The sequence below is a fragment of the Petromyzon marinus genome, chromosome 13, assembly GCF_048934315.1.
Source record: "Petromyzon marinus isolate PM22_M1 ecotype Great Lakes invasive population chromosome 13, UKy_Petmar_22M1.pri1.0, whole genome shotgun sequence".
Lineage (NCBI taxonomy): Eukaryota > Metazoa > Chordata > Hyperoartia > Petromyzontiformes > Petromyzontidae > Petromyzon > Petromyzon marinus.
The window spans coordinates 9,267,053-9,285,398 of record NC_133679.1 but is presented as its reverse complement, the minus strand read 5'-3'; the positions used below and the strand labels follow the sequence as shown (position 1 = coordinate 9,285,398).

Genomic DNA, 18,346 nt, shown 5'->3' with positions numbered 1-18,346 from the left:
AATGCCAAACTGAATAATGATGAGATACATCACAACTGTTTATGTTTTGGCAGTTATACGGCATATGTTTCTGATGTGGTATAGCTCAAAAACACATCAGAAAGCTATATTAACATGCATTAGGCCTGCAAATGCACCCAAACTAATATCTCAACCTTTAACTTTTTGTGCACAACCTAGCCAATTATGATGCTGTGAATGACCTGCAACCGTTTCAAATAGTACATTGTCTATTTAAGAGTTGAGAAGTCAAAAGTCGCCCTTCTATAAGAGACTTACCTTGAATTTGCAGGCGGCGCTCCTCATGAAATGTTTGGTTTTGACAGCGGTCGTACATTTGGAAAGCATGCCTGTATTGCTTTTATTTCCTGTGTTCTCACTGCCCTATTACACCACCGTGCCCCGAACACAGTGGTGTAGCTAAAGAGTGTTGTGCTGCACTGGCATCCACGGGCTCAAGGAGCCAAGGTGCCAGGCTATGAAGAGGGTGGCCTAAAATTACAACTCTGTGGTTGAACTCTGACCTGCCTGCCTGCTAAATCTACGGTCATAGAAGCAAGGACGAGTGAGGCCATGGGGGCGAGATCTTTTCATGAGAAGCAGCTGCATTTCCTGTTGCTCCCAAATAAATACATGAGTGGAAATGAGTACACTTTTCCTCTTCTTGGTTCTTTCGGTAAAGTCACGTCGAAGGGAAACAATAAAATAAAAAAAATATAAAACAAAATTCTCACGACGTTTCGACTGCAACACAAGCAATCATCATCAGGTGTGAAAACCACAGCAAGAGAATTTGAAAAAAGTGCGGTCAGACCGCATCCATTAATTTTCGTCTCCCCCCTCCTCTTTTCCGAACATAGATGGACTCGTCCATCTGAACAAACTGTCAAATTGCTCTCCGTGGTGCTAACGTTAAAAAAAACCGCCACTTTTTTCAAATTTTCTTGCTGTGGTATTCACACCTGATGATGATTGCTTGTGTTGCAGTCGAAACGTCGTGATAATTTTTATTGTTTTATATTTTTTTATTATTTTATTGTCACGAAAGCTTTAAATAAAAATTCACACTTTTCCTCATTAACACTTAATTGTGCCGGATGATTGGCAAACCTACAAGCATAGAGAGGAGCGCCAGATGAGAGAATCACGATCTAAGCACAACTGCCATGACCACTTTTCCACTCATTACTTTGCAGATCGCCTTAATTACTGTCCAGCTATCGCGTATGAATGCCGTGTGACTGCACAGCGGTCCACAGCACAGAGGGGTCCAGGTGCCGGGCTAGAAAGATGGATTAATAAGGTTTTACTCATTGCACGGGGGAACGTGCCAACGACGCTCAGCAACTGCCCCCACGCTTGCTGTTGATTTGTCTACAGAGCACACGTGCGAGAAGGATCGAATGTCGTTTACATTCTGCCGGCGTCTCAAGCTGCTGGGCCGATGTCAAGTGGCAACCGTGAGGCTCCAGTGCTGCCTCATGTGTCACCGAGACGTTCAACGCAGCCGCCCGAGGGGCAACGAACACGTCTCCAAATAACGACCAAGGCGGCATCTGTCAAAACCTGTGCTGTCCATTTTAGTTTCCTCCAGTCCGGCGAGGCTGATCAAGGGTCACATTAACACCACCGTTCGTTCCCTTGGCCCTGTCGAAATGGCTGTGGATGAGCGATGAACAACTCAAGGACGCCGACAGCAGTAAAGGGTAAAATAAGTCCGTTCATATTCTTAGTTTTTTCGGTAAAGTCACGTTGAAGAGAAACAACAAAATAATTTAAAAAAATGCGCCGTTTAAAAATAAATTTATGCAAACCAACACACCTGAAGATGACCGTTTGAGTTATGGTCGAAACGTCGTGAGAATTTTTTATTGTTTTATATATATTTTATTATTTTGTTGTTTCTCTTCAACGTGACTTTACCGAAAAAACTAAGAATATGAATTACTGCAGTCACGAAAGCTTTAAATCAAAAGTCCGTTCATGTTCTGTTTACTGGTTGGAAACCGTGTTCAGAGTGGTGCCCGCGTTCTGCTACGTGTGTACGTATGTTGAACTTCTTTTGCGCCGTAAGCCAACCGTGCTAATCGGAGGTGCTACAAGCATGCAGTGTCTCATATGCAATTTAGAAAATATTTGACAAATAGGACAAGCCATGGAGGGCTGTTGTAGCCATGTTCTTGGACCATGTGATTTAGTAATATTTTTGTCCTTCATGTACTATATGCTATCCAGCGGTCCTTAAAGACTGTAATACATTTCAAGTACTTGGAAATGTTTGTACGTCACATTATTAATATGTTTATATCGCTTTTTACTGTAACCACTACAATTCAAGATGAAATGTGCTCCCATATTCAAAAAGCTTACGTGCACTCAAATGTTTGGTTCCAGGTTGTTGCTTTTGTTTCAGTGGTACTGAATGAATAAACACGTGGTGCTATGAAAATTAATTGGTGTGAAATCCCTGTGGTTCAAAGGGTAATAACCATATTCTTGGTTCTTTCAGCAAAGTCACGTTGAAGGGAAACAATAAAATAATAAAATATATATAAAACAATAAAATTCTCACGACGTTTCGACTGCAACACAAGCAATCGCCAGGTGTGAAAACCAACGGCAAGAACATTTGAAAGAACATTTGAAAGAAATGTTCTTGCAGTTGGTTTTCACACCTGATGATGACTGCTTGTGTTGCAGTCGAAACGTCGTGAGAATTTTATTGTTTTATATATTTTATTAATTTATTGTTTCCCTTCAACGTGACTTTACCTAAAGAACCAAGAATTTGAAGTTCATTGTCACTGATTTTAATCGGTAATGATTTGTGCCTTGAATTTCCTTGTGGTGCTCTGCTTTGGACTTCGTATGGATTTATTTTCAAAAAGTGTCATCTTTCCACTGAATGTTGGCAAAAGAAAGATTTAATAAAGAAAATCAAAGACCATCCAATCACGTTCATTTAATCATTTGATGAAAATGCTTTTCAGAACTCCGCCAAAGTGAAAATTATCTTTACTCAGCAGAAGGGAACATTCACCCCAAGAAGCAAATAAAATGTGAACGGTAAATGTGCAGCCCTCCAATTTCTTCTTGCCACTGCTGGCATAAAGGTCTCCAGTAAGGGGTATTTTGGCCTACTCTTTCACGCTGTCCAGACGTCTTAGAAGAGGCGAACGTACCTACACTTTACCCCACCAACGCGACCTCACGATCAATTGCAGTATACCGATTTATACTGTTGGGTGGACAGAGGCAAGTGGACTTTGAAAAGTTCTCAGTCTTTCCACTGCAATTCAGGGAGATTGAACCGATGACCTCTGGATTGCAATTCCAGTGTGCTAACCCCTATATAATGACAGAAATCCATCAAACATTGTCATTTATAACACAAGGGGTGGAGTGGGTATCAAAGTGATTATCACATCTTGACTTAAAGCTTTCGTGACTGCAGGAATTCATCTCTTTGGGTCTTTGGGTAAAGTCACGTAGATAGAAAAATAATACATGTATTGCGATCGATACGTCGTGATATATTTATTATCCATCTACGTGACTTTACCGAAAGATCCAAAGAGTATGATTATCACATTTCACTAAGAACCCGGTGACCGGAGTGATTTTTGGCCACAACAAACATCAGTGGTGAGTGATAAATGAACTCTGTACAGTTCTGGGTCCTACCACCCCACTTCAACCCACTGACTAACATGGGGAAATATGGTTAAATAACTCGTGACCGACATGGCATTGGGAAGGCTTTAATCCAGCAGTGTATTGACAAACAGCTGCAAATTATAAATACAACTTTATTCATACGTCTATGACACCATAGCAGCAAACAAATGTCAGTTTTTTTTTACATAGGCCATGTTCTGCAACCTTAAAGATGTTTAAAAAAAAACACATTTCCTGAAGAAGTGCATTCTGGTCCTTTTGTGTAAGGTCACCATCAAAATACATAAATAATATAGGTTTTTGGGGGGGGTTAGATCTCGTAAATATATAAATGTGTCGTTAAACCCGCCACCACCCGGCAGAGCCAATTAGTAAGGTTTGTCCCGTAAACATAACGTGGCCAATTCGTTACAAGTACAGCACACCGGTGTGTTGGAGAGCAAAGCCACAACATTTACAATCGGAGTACGACGTTTCGCCAGTAATTGCAACTAGCGTCATCAGGCGCTCTCCAACACAGGTGTGCTGTACTAGAAACGAATTGGCATGTTCTGTTGACATGACAAACCTTACTAGTTGGCTGTCGGGTGGTGGCAGGTTTAACGACATTTATATATACGCGATTTAACCCAAACAAAACCCTACATTATGAATATTGGTCGCGAAAGCCTACAGTGTTAAAATACATACATTTTAACAATTGTGACCAGGACTGATGCTGCGACCGAATACAAGATGAACCACAATGCACTTTCAAACTAAACTAAAACTTACCAGGTAAGGCCCACTGAGCTGTATAACTCTTTATCAGAAGCGACCTGGCCACAGATGATAGCTCAGCGAAGTGCCTTATCATTTGAACATTTATAACAGCCAAATACTCTAAACGCATGTTTCTAAATGTGAAGGTGAAAGCCCCTTAGGACAAAAATCCACAAGACCACGGAGAGAATATGCAAACTCCAAATATACAGGCGCCAGGGTCGGGAGCGAACCCACGATCTCCTGTAATCAGGCGAGGTAGTTAACATCTCGGCACCGTGGTACCCAGGGAACAAAGGGTGTGTGCTTTCAGGTGTTTGCATAAGGCACTGAGGCTGAGTGCTTTATGTACAAAAATCTGCGTGTTGTTTGAAACTCTTGGGGTTTCCTGCCTGCGAATGTATCCATCATGATGGGGGGTTTTATCCCTAGAAATGAAAAGATTTGATTCTGCACACGCTAGTATATTTAACTTGATTTCACATTGTGAAATTATATATATGCACGTGTTTTCCAATTAGGTTATGTGCCAATTTCAATAATGTAGTGCAAATAAGACTCAGCTTATGAAATAATTTAATAAACCAACCAACCGTGCAAGGTTGATGCAAGGTCGTGTAAATTTGTAAAAATTGCTAATCCTTTTCATTACATGTATCACTTCGACAGTGAATTGTAATTATACTTTAAGTTGATTAAAAAAGCTATAATTTGAGCAAAGATGAATATGATTGTCATTAATACAGCTACAGCCACACACGTATTATATAATGACTCCCGCATTGTGAACACATAATTGGCACTTTCCTCATAGTTTTCAGGGTTTTTTTCAAGTTCTGCAAATGTATTTCTATCACACAGTGTCCATTCAAATCAATAACACGCTTCATCACGGCAACCTCTCTATCCCTGCAGGCAATGACGTTTTTATTTCGTTCCACATTGTGACGACGACGACGACACCAAGACCAGTGAGGCTGTTGCACCATTTCTCAAGAGCAGGCTTGCTGAATTGTGTTTTCCACACTTGCACCTTCATGAGCCACATAAAACGCCATTTTCTCAATTAACCAGCCGGCAAATTCTAATATCTCCACGAGCCCTACTTTCATTTACCCATGTCACTTGCTCGTACCGTAATTGTCAAAATGTGAAATGATCTGCTAGTATCATGCACATGCACGCTCTGGGTGTGATCATGAATCATAATTAAATGAGCGCACAACATGGGCTAGCAGAGGTGAGGTTTTTTTTTCACAACCAAAAGCATTACTCTTTGGTTGGTGGTGATTACCAGCCCAACATAACCTTACAAATCCAGACGTATTCCATTGTCATTTTTGACTCCAGACACACACGAACACTGGAGAATGGTCAGATTACTCGGATAGCCGCAGATATATTTCATTTCAGTACTTTACCGCTAAGACGGTGCCGTCTTAGAGAAATACACGTAGCAGTTTTGGAAAAAATAAGACAATGATGGCAGTTCTGTTATCTCTGGAAACAAAAAAAATATATTGGTTGTATACGTTATTCCAATGTATTTAAAGTTAGAATACAGTATTAGCAAATTATATTTTAGATTAGACTGTTTTTAACTGAGCATCTCATTTAAGAAATGTATGTATCAAATTACTTTTTATGGGTTAAAAGTGATTAAAAAGTAATATAATTTCTGAGGAAGCGATGATAATAATATATACTGTAAATATAACCTTTATTTAGAATCTACTAAAAAAAGTTCAGTAAAAAAAACGACTTCCACAACTTTATACAGTTACAATGAGCAGTCGAAACTCGAGAAGTTTGCGTACGGTTGTGGTTCATAGTAAAATATGTGGTGAAATGCATGTCAAGAATTACGGGAAGCAGGAATAAAAGTGGCCACTCTGCTGTGTTGATTTGAAAGGCTCCAGTGCAGAGATGAAATGGTGGAGGAGGCGTCAAATTAAACATACCCATTGTGTTATGTTGATCAAACAGTTTAGAACGATACGGTGACTGAGTAATCAGCCTCATGGGTGAGATCTTCTTTGTAAGGCCAAATGAAGATCAACTGTCAAGAGATCTACTTCCAAATGATTTAGCCATTAAATTGCTTTGTCTGAGAGTTTGGTGAATTGCAGCTTCAACCGCCGCCTTCAAGATCTTATTTGTGGCAGCGCAAAGTCACATCGTCCATGGTCTGGCGTTGGTAGCCACAATCGCTTTTATTTCCCACTTGTGCATTGGGAATCTGCATGGGTTAGATGCCTACAGAGTAGGCGTCCACCTGAGTGAAGGAAACGCCAGGTATATTATTCGGAAGAGAGGGGAGAGAGACTGGACCCTGTGTGCAATAACGACATGAAACGCATATGTGTAAAGACAGCACGGAGTGATAGAGGGACAGTGTGGTTCCCCGGGACCATGATTACTAATGGACGTGCTAATGATGATTGACGGGACGAGCGTTGACAGGGTCACGTGAGGGGGAGCACGGGATCCAATGGCAGGAAAGTGTAATAAGGGCGGAGATTGACAGAGCCAGGTGTGGCGAGGAGAATTCGAGAATAGGGGCGTGGCCGGACCAGGCGAGGTATAAGGGGCGTGGCCAGACCGGGCGAGGTATAAGGGGCGTGGCCGGACCGGGCGAGGCATAAGGGGCGTGGCCAGACCGGGCGAGGCATAAGGGGCGTGGCCAGACCGGGCGAGGCATAAGGGGCGTGGCCAGACCGGGCGAGGTATAAGGGGCGTGGCCGGACCGGGCGAGGCATAAGAGGCGTGGCCAGACCGGGCGAGGTATAAGGGGCGTGGCCGGACCGGGCGAGGCATAAGGGGCGTGGCCAGACCGGGCGAGGCATAAGGGGCGTGGCCCGACCGGGCGAGGCCTAAGGGGCGTGGCCAGACCGGGCGAGAAATAAGGGGCGTGGCCGGACCGGGCGAGGTATAAAGGGCGTGGCCAGACCGGGCGAGGCATAAGGGGCGTGGCCGGACCGGGCGAGGCATAAGGGGCGTGGCCGGACCGGGCGAGGCATAAGGGGCGTGGCCGGACCGGGCGAGGTATAAGGGGCGTGGCCAGACCGGGCGAGGTATAAGGGGCGTGGCCAGACCGGGCGAGGTATAAGGGGCGTGGCCAGACCGGGCGAGGTATAAGGGGCGTGGCCAGACCGGGCGAGGTATAAGGGGCGTGGCCAGACCGGCGAGGTATAAGGGGCGTGGCCAGACCGGGCGAGGTATAAGGGGCGTGGCCAGACCGGGCGAGGTATAAGGGGCGTGGCCAGACCGGGCGAGGTATAAGGGGCGTGGCCAGACCGGGCGAGGTATAAGGGGCGTGGCCAGACCGGGCGAGGTATAAGGGGCGTGGCCAGACCGGGCGAGGTATAAGGGGCGTGGCCAGACCGGGCGAGGTATAAGGGGCGTGGCCAGACCGGGCGAGGTATAAGGGGCGTGGCCAGACCGGGCGAGGTATAAGGGGCGTGGCCAGACCGGCGAGGTATAAGGGGCGTGGCCAGACCGGGCGAGGTATAAGGGGCGTGGCCAGACCGGGCGAGGTATAAGGGGCGTGGCCAGACCGGGCGAGGTATAAGGGGCGTGGCCAGACCGGGCGAGGTATAAGGGGCGTGGCCAGACCGGGCGAGGTATAAGGGGCGTGGCCAGACCGGGCGAGGTATAAGGGGCGTGGCCAGACCGGGCGAGGTATAAGGGGCGTGGCCAGACCGGGCGAGGTATAAGGGGCGTGGCCAGACCGGGCGAGGTATAAGGGGCGTGGCCAGACCGGGCGAGGTATAAGGGGCGTGGCCAGACCGGGCGAGGTATAAGGGGCGTGGCCAGACCGGGCGAGGTATAAGAGCCGGCGTGAGCCGGACCTGGGGGCTGTTGGTGTGGGGACTCGCCGTCGTCGTCATCTTCGAGATGTCTTGAGACGAGAAGTTATGCTGTCCCAGAATAGAGTCGTCTAACTAACCAAGTGTGTTTAGTCACTCGTGGTTACTCGTCGAGTTGTCAGTGGACTTTATTACAATAAATATAGGGGAAGAGAAGACGGTGTCTCTGAGAAGCTACATTACATATGTGTCAGGTCAGGGAGATGGCTCGGAAAGCATGTGTTTAACGGTAAAGCTCATTGCGAATGACATACATGCGCACTATAATTTTATTTTTAAATGTATCTGTCCTCTTGTGGTTGAGTTATTTAATAAATGATTCACGTTTTAAAATTGGGTTCACTTCATTCTCATCACGTACAAACATCTCCAGAAAGTTTTCCCTGGGCCAAGACAAATCTGCATCATTACACCTGCAGGTGGTCTGCATTGGTGGTTGGTGCAGTGCCCCATCTAAATGTTTTTTTTGCTTTGATAAAAATATATATAAAACCATGCAAAATTAAAAACCTGAATACAAGCTGATTTAATCTTTCCATCTCCTTGGGGAACATGTCAACATCAGCCATGGTCAATCCACTAAGAGGTTTGGTGACAATGTGAGGTCTCAAACCAACAGTGAGACGGACAATCGTGTCTGTTGGTGATGATCACCATACTCAAAAAAGATACCTCTTCACTTTTGTTTAGGACGTTTGAGAATTTGGGCAAATTGGCATTGGCACATTTTGGTCTGCTCATTGTACACCAATGTCTGGTCTGCTCATTGTACACTTCTGCAGAAATTTCTGGATGATGACAGAATCCTTATCGTCAAAGCCATAATTACCGGCTCAGCAGCAAAGGTTGCCAAGAGCAAGGTTGAAGACTTGTATTTATAAAAGATGTACGCTAATTCCCAACATTCCAAATGCCAAATTTTCATTTAGCGATGTTTATCTGCCTAGCATTTATGCAAGAATTCTAAGGTAAACACAATGGTTGCACTGTAGTGCAGAAAATATTTTCACTTTTATCTTTTGTGTGTATTCTAATAATAATCCACTGCTTTTTGTGGCTATTTACAGTTCAGATATTGCTCTATACTTACGTGATCCGTAGCTTGAAATTTGGACTGCCCGATTCATCTCGGAGTGCACAAACCACTGCACACTGCCATTCCACCAATATTTTCTTCAAGTCCAAAAGCAAGAGGCATGTACGACATTTTTAGAAAAACCAAAGATTGCAGGGGTTTCTATTATTTTGTTCTTTCGGTAAAGTCACGTAGATTGAAAAAAATATTTATAAAAAAAATTAAGTGAATAAAAATATCACGAAGTTTCGATCGCAACACGAGCGGTCGTCATCGTTTTCTAGGCTGCTGCCATTCCACCTTCCTTCCGGTGGAGAACACTGTTAACGTAATTATGCACCTACCTCCGTGACAACTTGCTAGCTGAGCTGCAAAAGCTGCCTGACAATGTAATGGGGGCATTAACCCAATGCATGCAGTGTTTCTGCAACATTACATTCATCAACTTGGCCGTTTGACAAATAACGGTCAATTCCTAGTCACTTTTAAAGTGTGTTTAGACTAGTTGCTAGACCAGTGGTTCTTAAGCCGTGGATTGAAGACGGCTGGTGGGAGAGGCGGGTTCCGGTAAAGATACTGATACGTAACGCATCATTTAAGAAATGTACTCACGCACCCGTGGAACTAAAGGCATAGACATGTGAGGACTCTTGTGCATTTGCACGCCAGGAGTGTTGTTGCATGTCATGTACACCGACAGTGCCAGGTGGGGGGAGTACGGGGATCAGTGGTCTTGATTGGGGGGCCACCATAACCGAAAACTGAGGATCACTGCACGACACAACAGAAGGTCTCACAATGCACCTCAGCATTGCGATTAATTTTCACGATTAGATTCACGAAAAAAAAACGTTTTATTTTACATTGTGTTGAATGTAGCGGCCACTAGTGGCTGCATGGGTCACGTGAACCCAGTAAATACAACATATGCACACTTAGGCCTCGGCAAGGTAAGGTAATTTACCTTGTATACAGGGTAAAAGGGTAAAGGTAAAGGTGTCGACATGCCAAGGGGTAAGGTAAAGGGTAGGGTAAAGGTAGCTCGGAAGAATGACCCGGTAGGGTAAAAGGTAGCGCGAAGTATTACCCGGTAAATACGGTGCCTTGTTTACCGCTAAAAGCTCCGTGGCGCAGTACGTGGCCTCCATTTAATAAGTAATATATTTTAAAACCTCTTTTAAAACACGCTGTTATGAAATGTACTAGTAATGGCAGAACTCCACGACTCCAGGAAGTGGCCCCGAAGCTCGCCACAACGTCAGGGGACCGTGGGCAATTACAGCCAACGTCAGTTGACAGTGGACAATTAGACCCAAGCCGAAACATAACATAAAAAATATGTTTAAAAATATTTTTATTATCTTTTTAATGATAGAATATAATATTGTCTTAAGTATGACATAAGTATACCGAGTTTGCAGTCGAAACCACATTGGGAAGTGGGTTAAAATTGAGTTACAAGATTTGAGGATACAACAACGATAACAACAACAGAGTGAGTTTAAAGAAAGCGTGTAAAATTGGAATAATCGAGAGTATTCTATATGAATAAAGCACTCTACCTAGCATTTACATGTTATAAACCTTTTTCATGTGTAGTACCCCAGTAATTACCCTGTAATCGGGTAATTTGTATGGGGTAAGGGTAAAAGGTAGGGTAAAGGTAGGCTCGTTGCTTTTAACCTTTTACCTTACCTGCTGAAGGGTAAAAGGTAGGGTAGAGTGATTGTATTGTGGTAAGGTAAAAGGTAGGGTAAAGGTAGGCACGTTGTTTTTACCTTACCTTGCCGAGGCCTATGCACACTGAAAGACATAGATTTTTATATACATAATTGGCTGCATATACCACCAAGTTAACAATCAATGTTAATCGATCCATTCTTACTCTCGACCTTTTTCATGCACATACAATTCCTGAACCATCAGAGCGCCCTCCATTGGAATGCAAAATAGTTTTACACCAGTTGGTGAAAAAAATTGTAACTTCACACGGACAGCCAGCCGTCTGTGTTCGCATTAATAAATGCACGCACTAGTTAGAGACAACCACGTGGGGCAATCGAGAAGTACATTAAAACCATTCAGCTTCTGCGCATGATGAGCAACATTTATGGATCGACGAGATGGTGACTCTCTCCCCGTCCTGTCGAACCTCTTCCTCCTCTGCGTTCTTGCTCCTCACTCGTCAACCCTGTCAAACCCCCGTCTCTAATCAGGCCTTCTTCGTCCGCCATTGAGGCTTCCATGAAACTCGTTGCCCCTCCGACTCTATCTCGAATGAGTCCCTGCGATGGTTAAGGCTTAGAGGCAGGGGTCCCACTGCCCTGTGTCCCTATTCCCTTGTCCCCCCCCCCCTCCCATAAAAAAAACCTCAAGCCCCCTCCCCACGTGGTCCCCACTTGGCTGGGGGCAGTGAGCCCAATTTGTGTGTCCCCCTTCATAGGGCCCTGTCGTGCCGAGACCGGGTTGATGTCGCGGAGTTTTCCGTATCCCCTCTTGTTTTGTCGAGCGGCGTATATTGTGCAGGGCACGCGTTGAGTTGAAATGAGAAAACAACACGTCAAAAGGGTTAGAGGCAGGCTGTGCCAGATATCAGTCTGTACTTTGGTTGGCCATCGAAGCAAAAAAGATCACTGCATCACGCGGCACTTTCAGATGCGCTTCTGCGGCCGTCTGGAACGCTCTTCCTTCCGATATTTGGAAGCCACTGGAGGGATGCACTTTTAAATAATTTAGGTTGAAAACTAATTTCTTCTTTACAACTGCTTTTTGTGTTTAGTCTGTTGCCCTTCCCCCGCATTTCCGATTAGCACGGTTGGCTACGTACAAGTAAACACGCATACATTTTAACACGTAGGCTTTCGCGACTAATATTATTAATAATAAAGGTTTTTGGGTTAGATCGCGTCAGTATAAATGTGTCCGTAACCCTCCTACACTAATTGGCGAGTTGTTTACGTGACAAACCTTACTGGCTCTGTCGGGTGGTGGAGGGTTACGACACATTTATACTTACGCGATCTAACCCAAAACCTTTATTATGCACGCATAAATTGTCTGCCAGCCGAGTAGCCCTTGAAAACAATAATATATCACTTTGCCTCAATTGGCTTTACTCCGGAAATATACTTCTGATTTGGAGACATACAGACAAGCCGCTTATCATGTAGAACGAGTGAGTGTCCGACTCTATTCAACTTGCGCTGACCATAGACGCCCTGACACGTTTGCCTGCCGCGACACACAGACGCAAAGGGACGCAAGCGGGAAAACGGCTGTGAAGTGAGACGAGCTTAAACGATAGCTCTTTTTCACGTGGACATCTTGGCAGGGCGATGCTAAATGAAGTCTATTGTGCGACGAACGTCCCAACAGCTGAGTTTCATATTGATATTTCATTTTGTGACATTCAATGGATTAAAAAAAAACTGGCTATGAAATGGAAGTCAAGGCAACGTGACTCGCTCAAAGGATGGCTGACCAAGGCTACAATTCGTCGATCATAATTATAAGCCGACAAGAAGTCGGTGGTGCACATCTGTTGTATGCATTGTGTTACTTGGGATACATTCTACAAGGTAATGATATACGGTCAAGCAGTTGAAAAGAGGTTTCCATTACATTTAAAGGTATCTAATTAAAAAATGGTAATTGCTTTGGGAGGTCTTCAGAATCAGAATATGCATTTATATTGGAGGAATCTGATGAGCTATAAAGCTCTTTTTCACAGATGTCAGAACGTTACAACAATAAAACAATACAAAAATACGTCAGGAGTGCAAAGTGAAGAAAAGGTAAGCAGACCAATTCCGCGACCACATCAATTCCATACACCCAGCCATCAGATTTACCATGGAGGTCGAAAAAGATGGCAAACTACCCTTTCTGGATGTCTTAATTAAAAGGAGACATGATGGTTCAATGAGCCACTCTGTCTACAGGAAAGCTACCCATACAGATGCTTACTTGAAACCGGATTCCCACCACCATCCATCCCAGAAGAACTGCCTCATCAAGACTCTATACCATAGAGCCCAATGCATTTCCGACCAGGAACACATTACCAGTGAACTCAAGCACGTACACCAAGCTCTTAGGGCTAATGGTTACTCCGACTATACAATCCGCAAAGCTATCACTCAAACCATGAAGAAGAACCCTCTTGAGGAGCCTTTCAAAACCATCACTTTACCCTACATTGCTGGGATCACAAAAAAGATCTCCAAAATCTTGAATAAACACAAGATCCAGGTCCGTTTCAACACATTACATAAAATCCGTGATCTGGTTCCGTCTGTAAAAGATGTGATTCCGGACATACAATACCCTGGTGTCTACAAACTAAGTTGACTCTGTGGTAGTAGTTACATTGGAGAAACCAAACGCCATATCTCGGACCGCATTCGTGAACATAAAGCAGACCTTAAACACGGTAGGACCAACACCTCGGCCGTAGCAGATCATTGTTCTAATTCAGTAGGCTCACATGCCATTGACTTTTCCAAGACGGAGGTTCTTTGTAAGCCATCTGGCTTCCATGAGAGATTCGTTCATGAGGCTATCCACATATACAAGCACAGAGACAATTTCAACCGAGAAGATGGATTCTATCTTAGCAATCATTGGAAAGATTTGATAAATCATTTCAGTTCTTGATTGATTGTTCACGCTTACAGTGGCTTTCAGACAGCATACATAAAAACAAATTTCGTCTCCCCCCTCCTCTTTTCAAAAAATAGATGGACTAGTCCTGGGCAAACTGCCAATCGTTGCGCGTGACGCAAACGTTATTTTTATATATATATATAAATAAATATGCCGTTTTCAAAATACATTTATGCAAACCGACACACCTGATGATGACCGTTTGAGTTATGGTCGAAACGTCGTGAGAATTTTTTATTGTTTTATATATATTTTGTTGTTTCTCTTCAACGTGACTTTACCGAAAAAACTAAGAATAAGGATCCTCTTGTGGAGCCACTCAAAACCATCACCTTACCCTACATTGCAGGGGTCACTAAAAAGATCTCCAAAATCCTGAATAAACACAAGATCCAGGTCCGATTCAACACAGTACACAAAATCCGTGATTTAGTTCCATCTGTAAAAGATGCTCTTCCAGACATACAGTACCCGGGCGTTTACAAACTAAAGTGCCTCTGTGGTAGTAGCTACATTGGAGAAACCAAAAGACATATCTCGGACCGCATCCGCGAACATAAAGCAGACTTGAAACACGGTAAGACGAACTCCTCTGCCGTGGCAGATCACTGTTACAATTCAGTGGGCTCACATGACATTGACTTCTCCAAGACGGAGGTTCTTTGCAAACCAACTGGCTACCATGAGAGATTCGTTCATGAGGCCATTCACATATACAAGCACAGAGACAATTTCAACCGAGAAGATGGATTCAGGCTTAGTAACCACTGGAAAGATGTGTTAAATCATTTCTGTTCTTAATTAATTGTAATTTTACGATGACCTTCAGACCGCAGCTCTTTCGCCAGCATTGCCTCTTAATACCTCTCACACCACGGTTAATGGTATGGTTTACAACATGGAGTATACTAGGGCTTCGCAGCTGTCTCTCTCCCCCTCCTCTGTTCCGACCATGGACGAACTCGTCCGTCTGAACGGGGCCCGTAGCTATCCGTGGTACGGAAATTTGAGGGTAAGAATCCACCCATTTTTTCGCCATATAGCATTGTGATATATAACGACTTATGGTTGGTAGCTTAGCTGATTGGAGAATATAGAGTTTATTGATAACATGAAGGTAATTTATATTTTAGTTTTTATTGGTTCACTATATAGTACTGTGAATAGCTCAGATGGGTTAGTCATTTCTGTGACCAGTCACCAGCAAATCACCCAGTTATTTCAATGCTAAATTCGCCTAGTTATTTCAATGCTAAATTCTCCTGTTTTGATTTGTACTAAGTGCCTCGGTGAATGTGTATGCTCTGACTTCAACGTAACTATTTCTGTAGCAGTTACAAGCGAATGCCTTAATTTAGCTATTTCAATGCTAAATTCTATGCTAATTCCTTTTAACAATGGGTGCCTCTGCGGATGTGTATGCTTTAACTTTTAACATAGCTATTTCTGTGACCAGTCACAAGCTAATCATTCAGCCTTTTCAATGCTAAATTTTATGCTAATTCCTTCGTCAAGGCTCTTTGTTCCTCTCACACAGCTTAAAAGCCGTGATCTGAACGTGGCTCTCTCACTCCAGCGCTGTCCTACCAGACAGTCTCGCTCCCTTCACCTGATGAAGGCCGCTTGTGTTGTGGCCGAAACGTCGTGAGAATATTATTGTGTTATTTTATTTTATCAATTTATTATTTTATTCTCATTCTACGTGACTTTACCGAAAGAACCAAAGAAGATGAATCATTGCAGTCACGAAAGCTTTAAATCGAAATGTAAGCAGATTACTTTTTTTAAATATACAAATAGAACTCAACTATGTTTTTCTTACTAGGTAAAGCCAACTGAGCTGGGAGCTTCTTTTTCAGAAGCGACCTTGTCAGAAATGATAGCTCAACGAAGTGGCTTATCATGTGCAAATGTATAGCAGCAACATAACCTAAACGCATGTTTCATACAGCAGCGGATTGATGATTGCTGATGATGGCTAATAATTAAGAGATTATTGGATACACTCACTGGAGTATAAACAAAGCGAAAAGTTTGCCAGGGCGAAGTTTAACAGCAAGATGAACAGAATGAAGCCCATTATAGTCTGAAGGGCCTGAATCACTGATAGTACTGAAGTGTAAATACGAGTCCTAGCTTAAGTTCCGATGCTTCGGCGTTAAGAAAGAACATTGGTTATAAATGCATTCATCTTTACAATGGTGTCATTTGACGTTGCAGACAATGCATTGTGAAACGCTCACCTTCCTCCTGTTGTACGAATAATAACCGAGACCTAAAACCTCATTTGTCTCAATTTCTTTTCATTGAACTGATATTTTTAAAAATGTATATGAATGCAAATGTGTTGATAATCTTGATATTTTTCCATATAGTATTCACATTGTTCGGTGCACTTGTGCCAATTAGGAAGCAGAGCCCGGCATTCCTTCATGGTAAGAGGATTAATTAGCATCGCATAACCGTCCACAAATAGCATCCTGTACAGCAGTGTCAGGTACATAATGTTAAGGGTTATTCTAGTTCAGGTTGCCAACTGATTTTCCCTACGATCATCGTCCTCTTGTTGAGGTAGCTGTGCTGGGAAAACTCTAAGTCTTCCCCGGGGACATTGTAAGTCTCGTTGTACCCCACAGTACACCACTTCAATCATCCACTGGCAGCATCTCAGACATTCATCAGGCTATTTTTTTTTTTAAACAGCCCATTGGCTCACTCGCCAACCCCGACATGGACAAAGACACGCTCCTGATCAAACTTCCCACCATGAGAAAGAAGAAGACCCCATCTTGACGAGGTCTGTGGGTCATCACAGAACCTCGTCCACAAAAAAGTATATATACACACACAAAATAATCAACAACGGTGCAAAATATACAGAGCAAAAGGTAAAGGTGCAGCCTGGTAAAGCGTTGATAAAGCCACTTCTGGCAGAAGGGTCGCCAATACATTCCCGTCTACAGGGTATTTTAGCCTCCTCTTCCACGCTGGCTAGGAATATTATAAGAGGTGGAAGTGCTCACACTTTACCCCACTACACGCGACCTGCCAATCGACTAATTGTGGTGTAGCCATTTATACTGCTGGGTGGGGGGGTTAAGGAACTCGCAACGTTGTTTCAATTGCCGCTCCGGGAGATCGAACCGACGACCTCTTACATTATAAGTCCCGTGTGGTAACCATTGCACCACGGTGGCGGTATGCATTATAGTAAGTTGCCGAACTAGAATAACTCGGAAATATTCTTGAACCATTTACATAATCATCTCATGTTTTGTGCACAACCTTTTTTAAGAGAGGTTAATCATTAGCATTGTAATGAACACAGCTACGATCGACAACTTCGCGACAACATGTCTATATTGTTCCAAAGTACCAAAAACACTGCCAGAGTTATTGAATTGATATCTGCCAATGCAACGCCGTCATTCTTCATTCGATAGTCAATGAATGGTCATGTGTAACTGAACTTGGCTCGAGAACAGGCGTTTATGCGGTTCCATTAGCAGCCACGACTTTAACACCTAACGGAGGTGCGTACTTTCCTTGCGTTGACACTTTCATATCCCGTTCCCACACCTGCGCGTTGCATGGATAAGAATGGTTGTGATAAGCCCGTCCCTTGGAGACAGAGATGTGCAAGCCGAAGATTAAATGGTAAATGTAGAAATGGCTTTTAAACTAAATCCAAGTATGCAAACAAATAACATGTCGATCATTAATTTTTGTGTCGCTATAAAACTCCACGCAAAGCAGAATGCGTTAGTCGGATTATGTTCCTTGCATTAAATTTCACGACTGCTAAATAAATATTTTTTTTTATCCTGGATGGAGACAATAATTAACAACTTGACTTAGGTTTCACCTTGAGAATAGTGTTGTAATAGCAATGCATATTTGCCTCCTGATTTAGCATACCTGTTTAATTGTCTGGCTACAATGTGTTATCACATAGAGGCAGTGCTGCACATACAAACAAAACATTAAATGTAAATGATTTAAAACGACAGGTTTTAAAAGGTTTAAAACCTATGCAGGATTTCATAACAAGTTTGAAGGTATTTTTATTGCCCAAAACATTGTTTTGCATGCTCAAAAAAAGACAAAGATCTATCGTATAGCGTTAACAGACTGTTGGGGCAAGTGCTGTTAGTGAGCACCTATTGAGGCCGGAACGGCACACGAGTGGGTGGCCAACACCACGCCCGGCCGCCTTTGTCTCCCTAGCGGCGATGTTTACACACCGCACCAGGGACTCATTTGAGGCCGAGTCGACCTAGGGGAGGCCCAGGACAGG

General features: G+C 43.6%; 2 protein-coding genes across 2 annotated transcripts in view; both read left to right on the top strand.

Moving 5' to 3' along the window:
• Nucleotides 1–2,952, top strand: part of LOC116941975 (A disintegrin and metalloproteinase with thrombospondin motifs 7) — an 89,003-nt gene extending 86,051 nt beyond the window's left edge. Inside the window, exon 24 of the mRNA XM_032953411.2 lies at nt 1,381–2,952. Within this exon, the coding sequence (XP_032809302.2) occupies nt 1,381–1,541 (161 nt within the window). The 3' untranslated portion in view covers nt 1,542–2,952. The remainder of the gene's footprint in view (nt 1–1,380) is intronic.
• Nucleotides 1–18,346, top strand: part of LOC142924428 (uncharacterized) — a 357,538-nt gene that overhangs the window by 140,514 nt on the left and 198,678 nt on the right. The window lies entirely within an intron of this gene.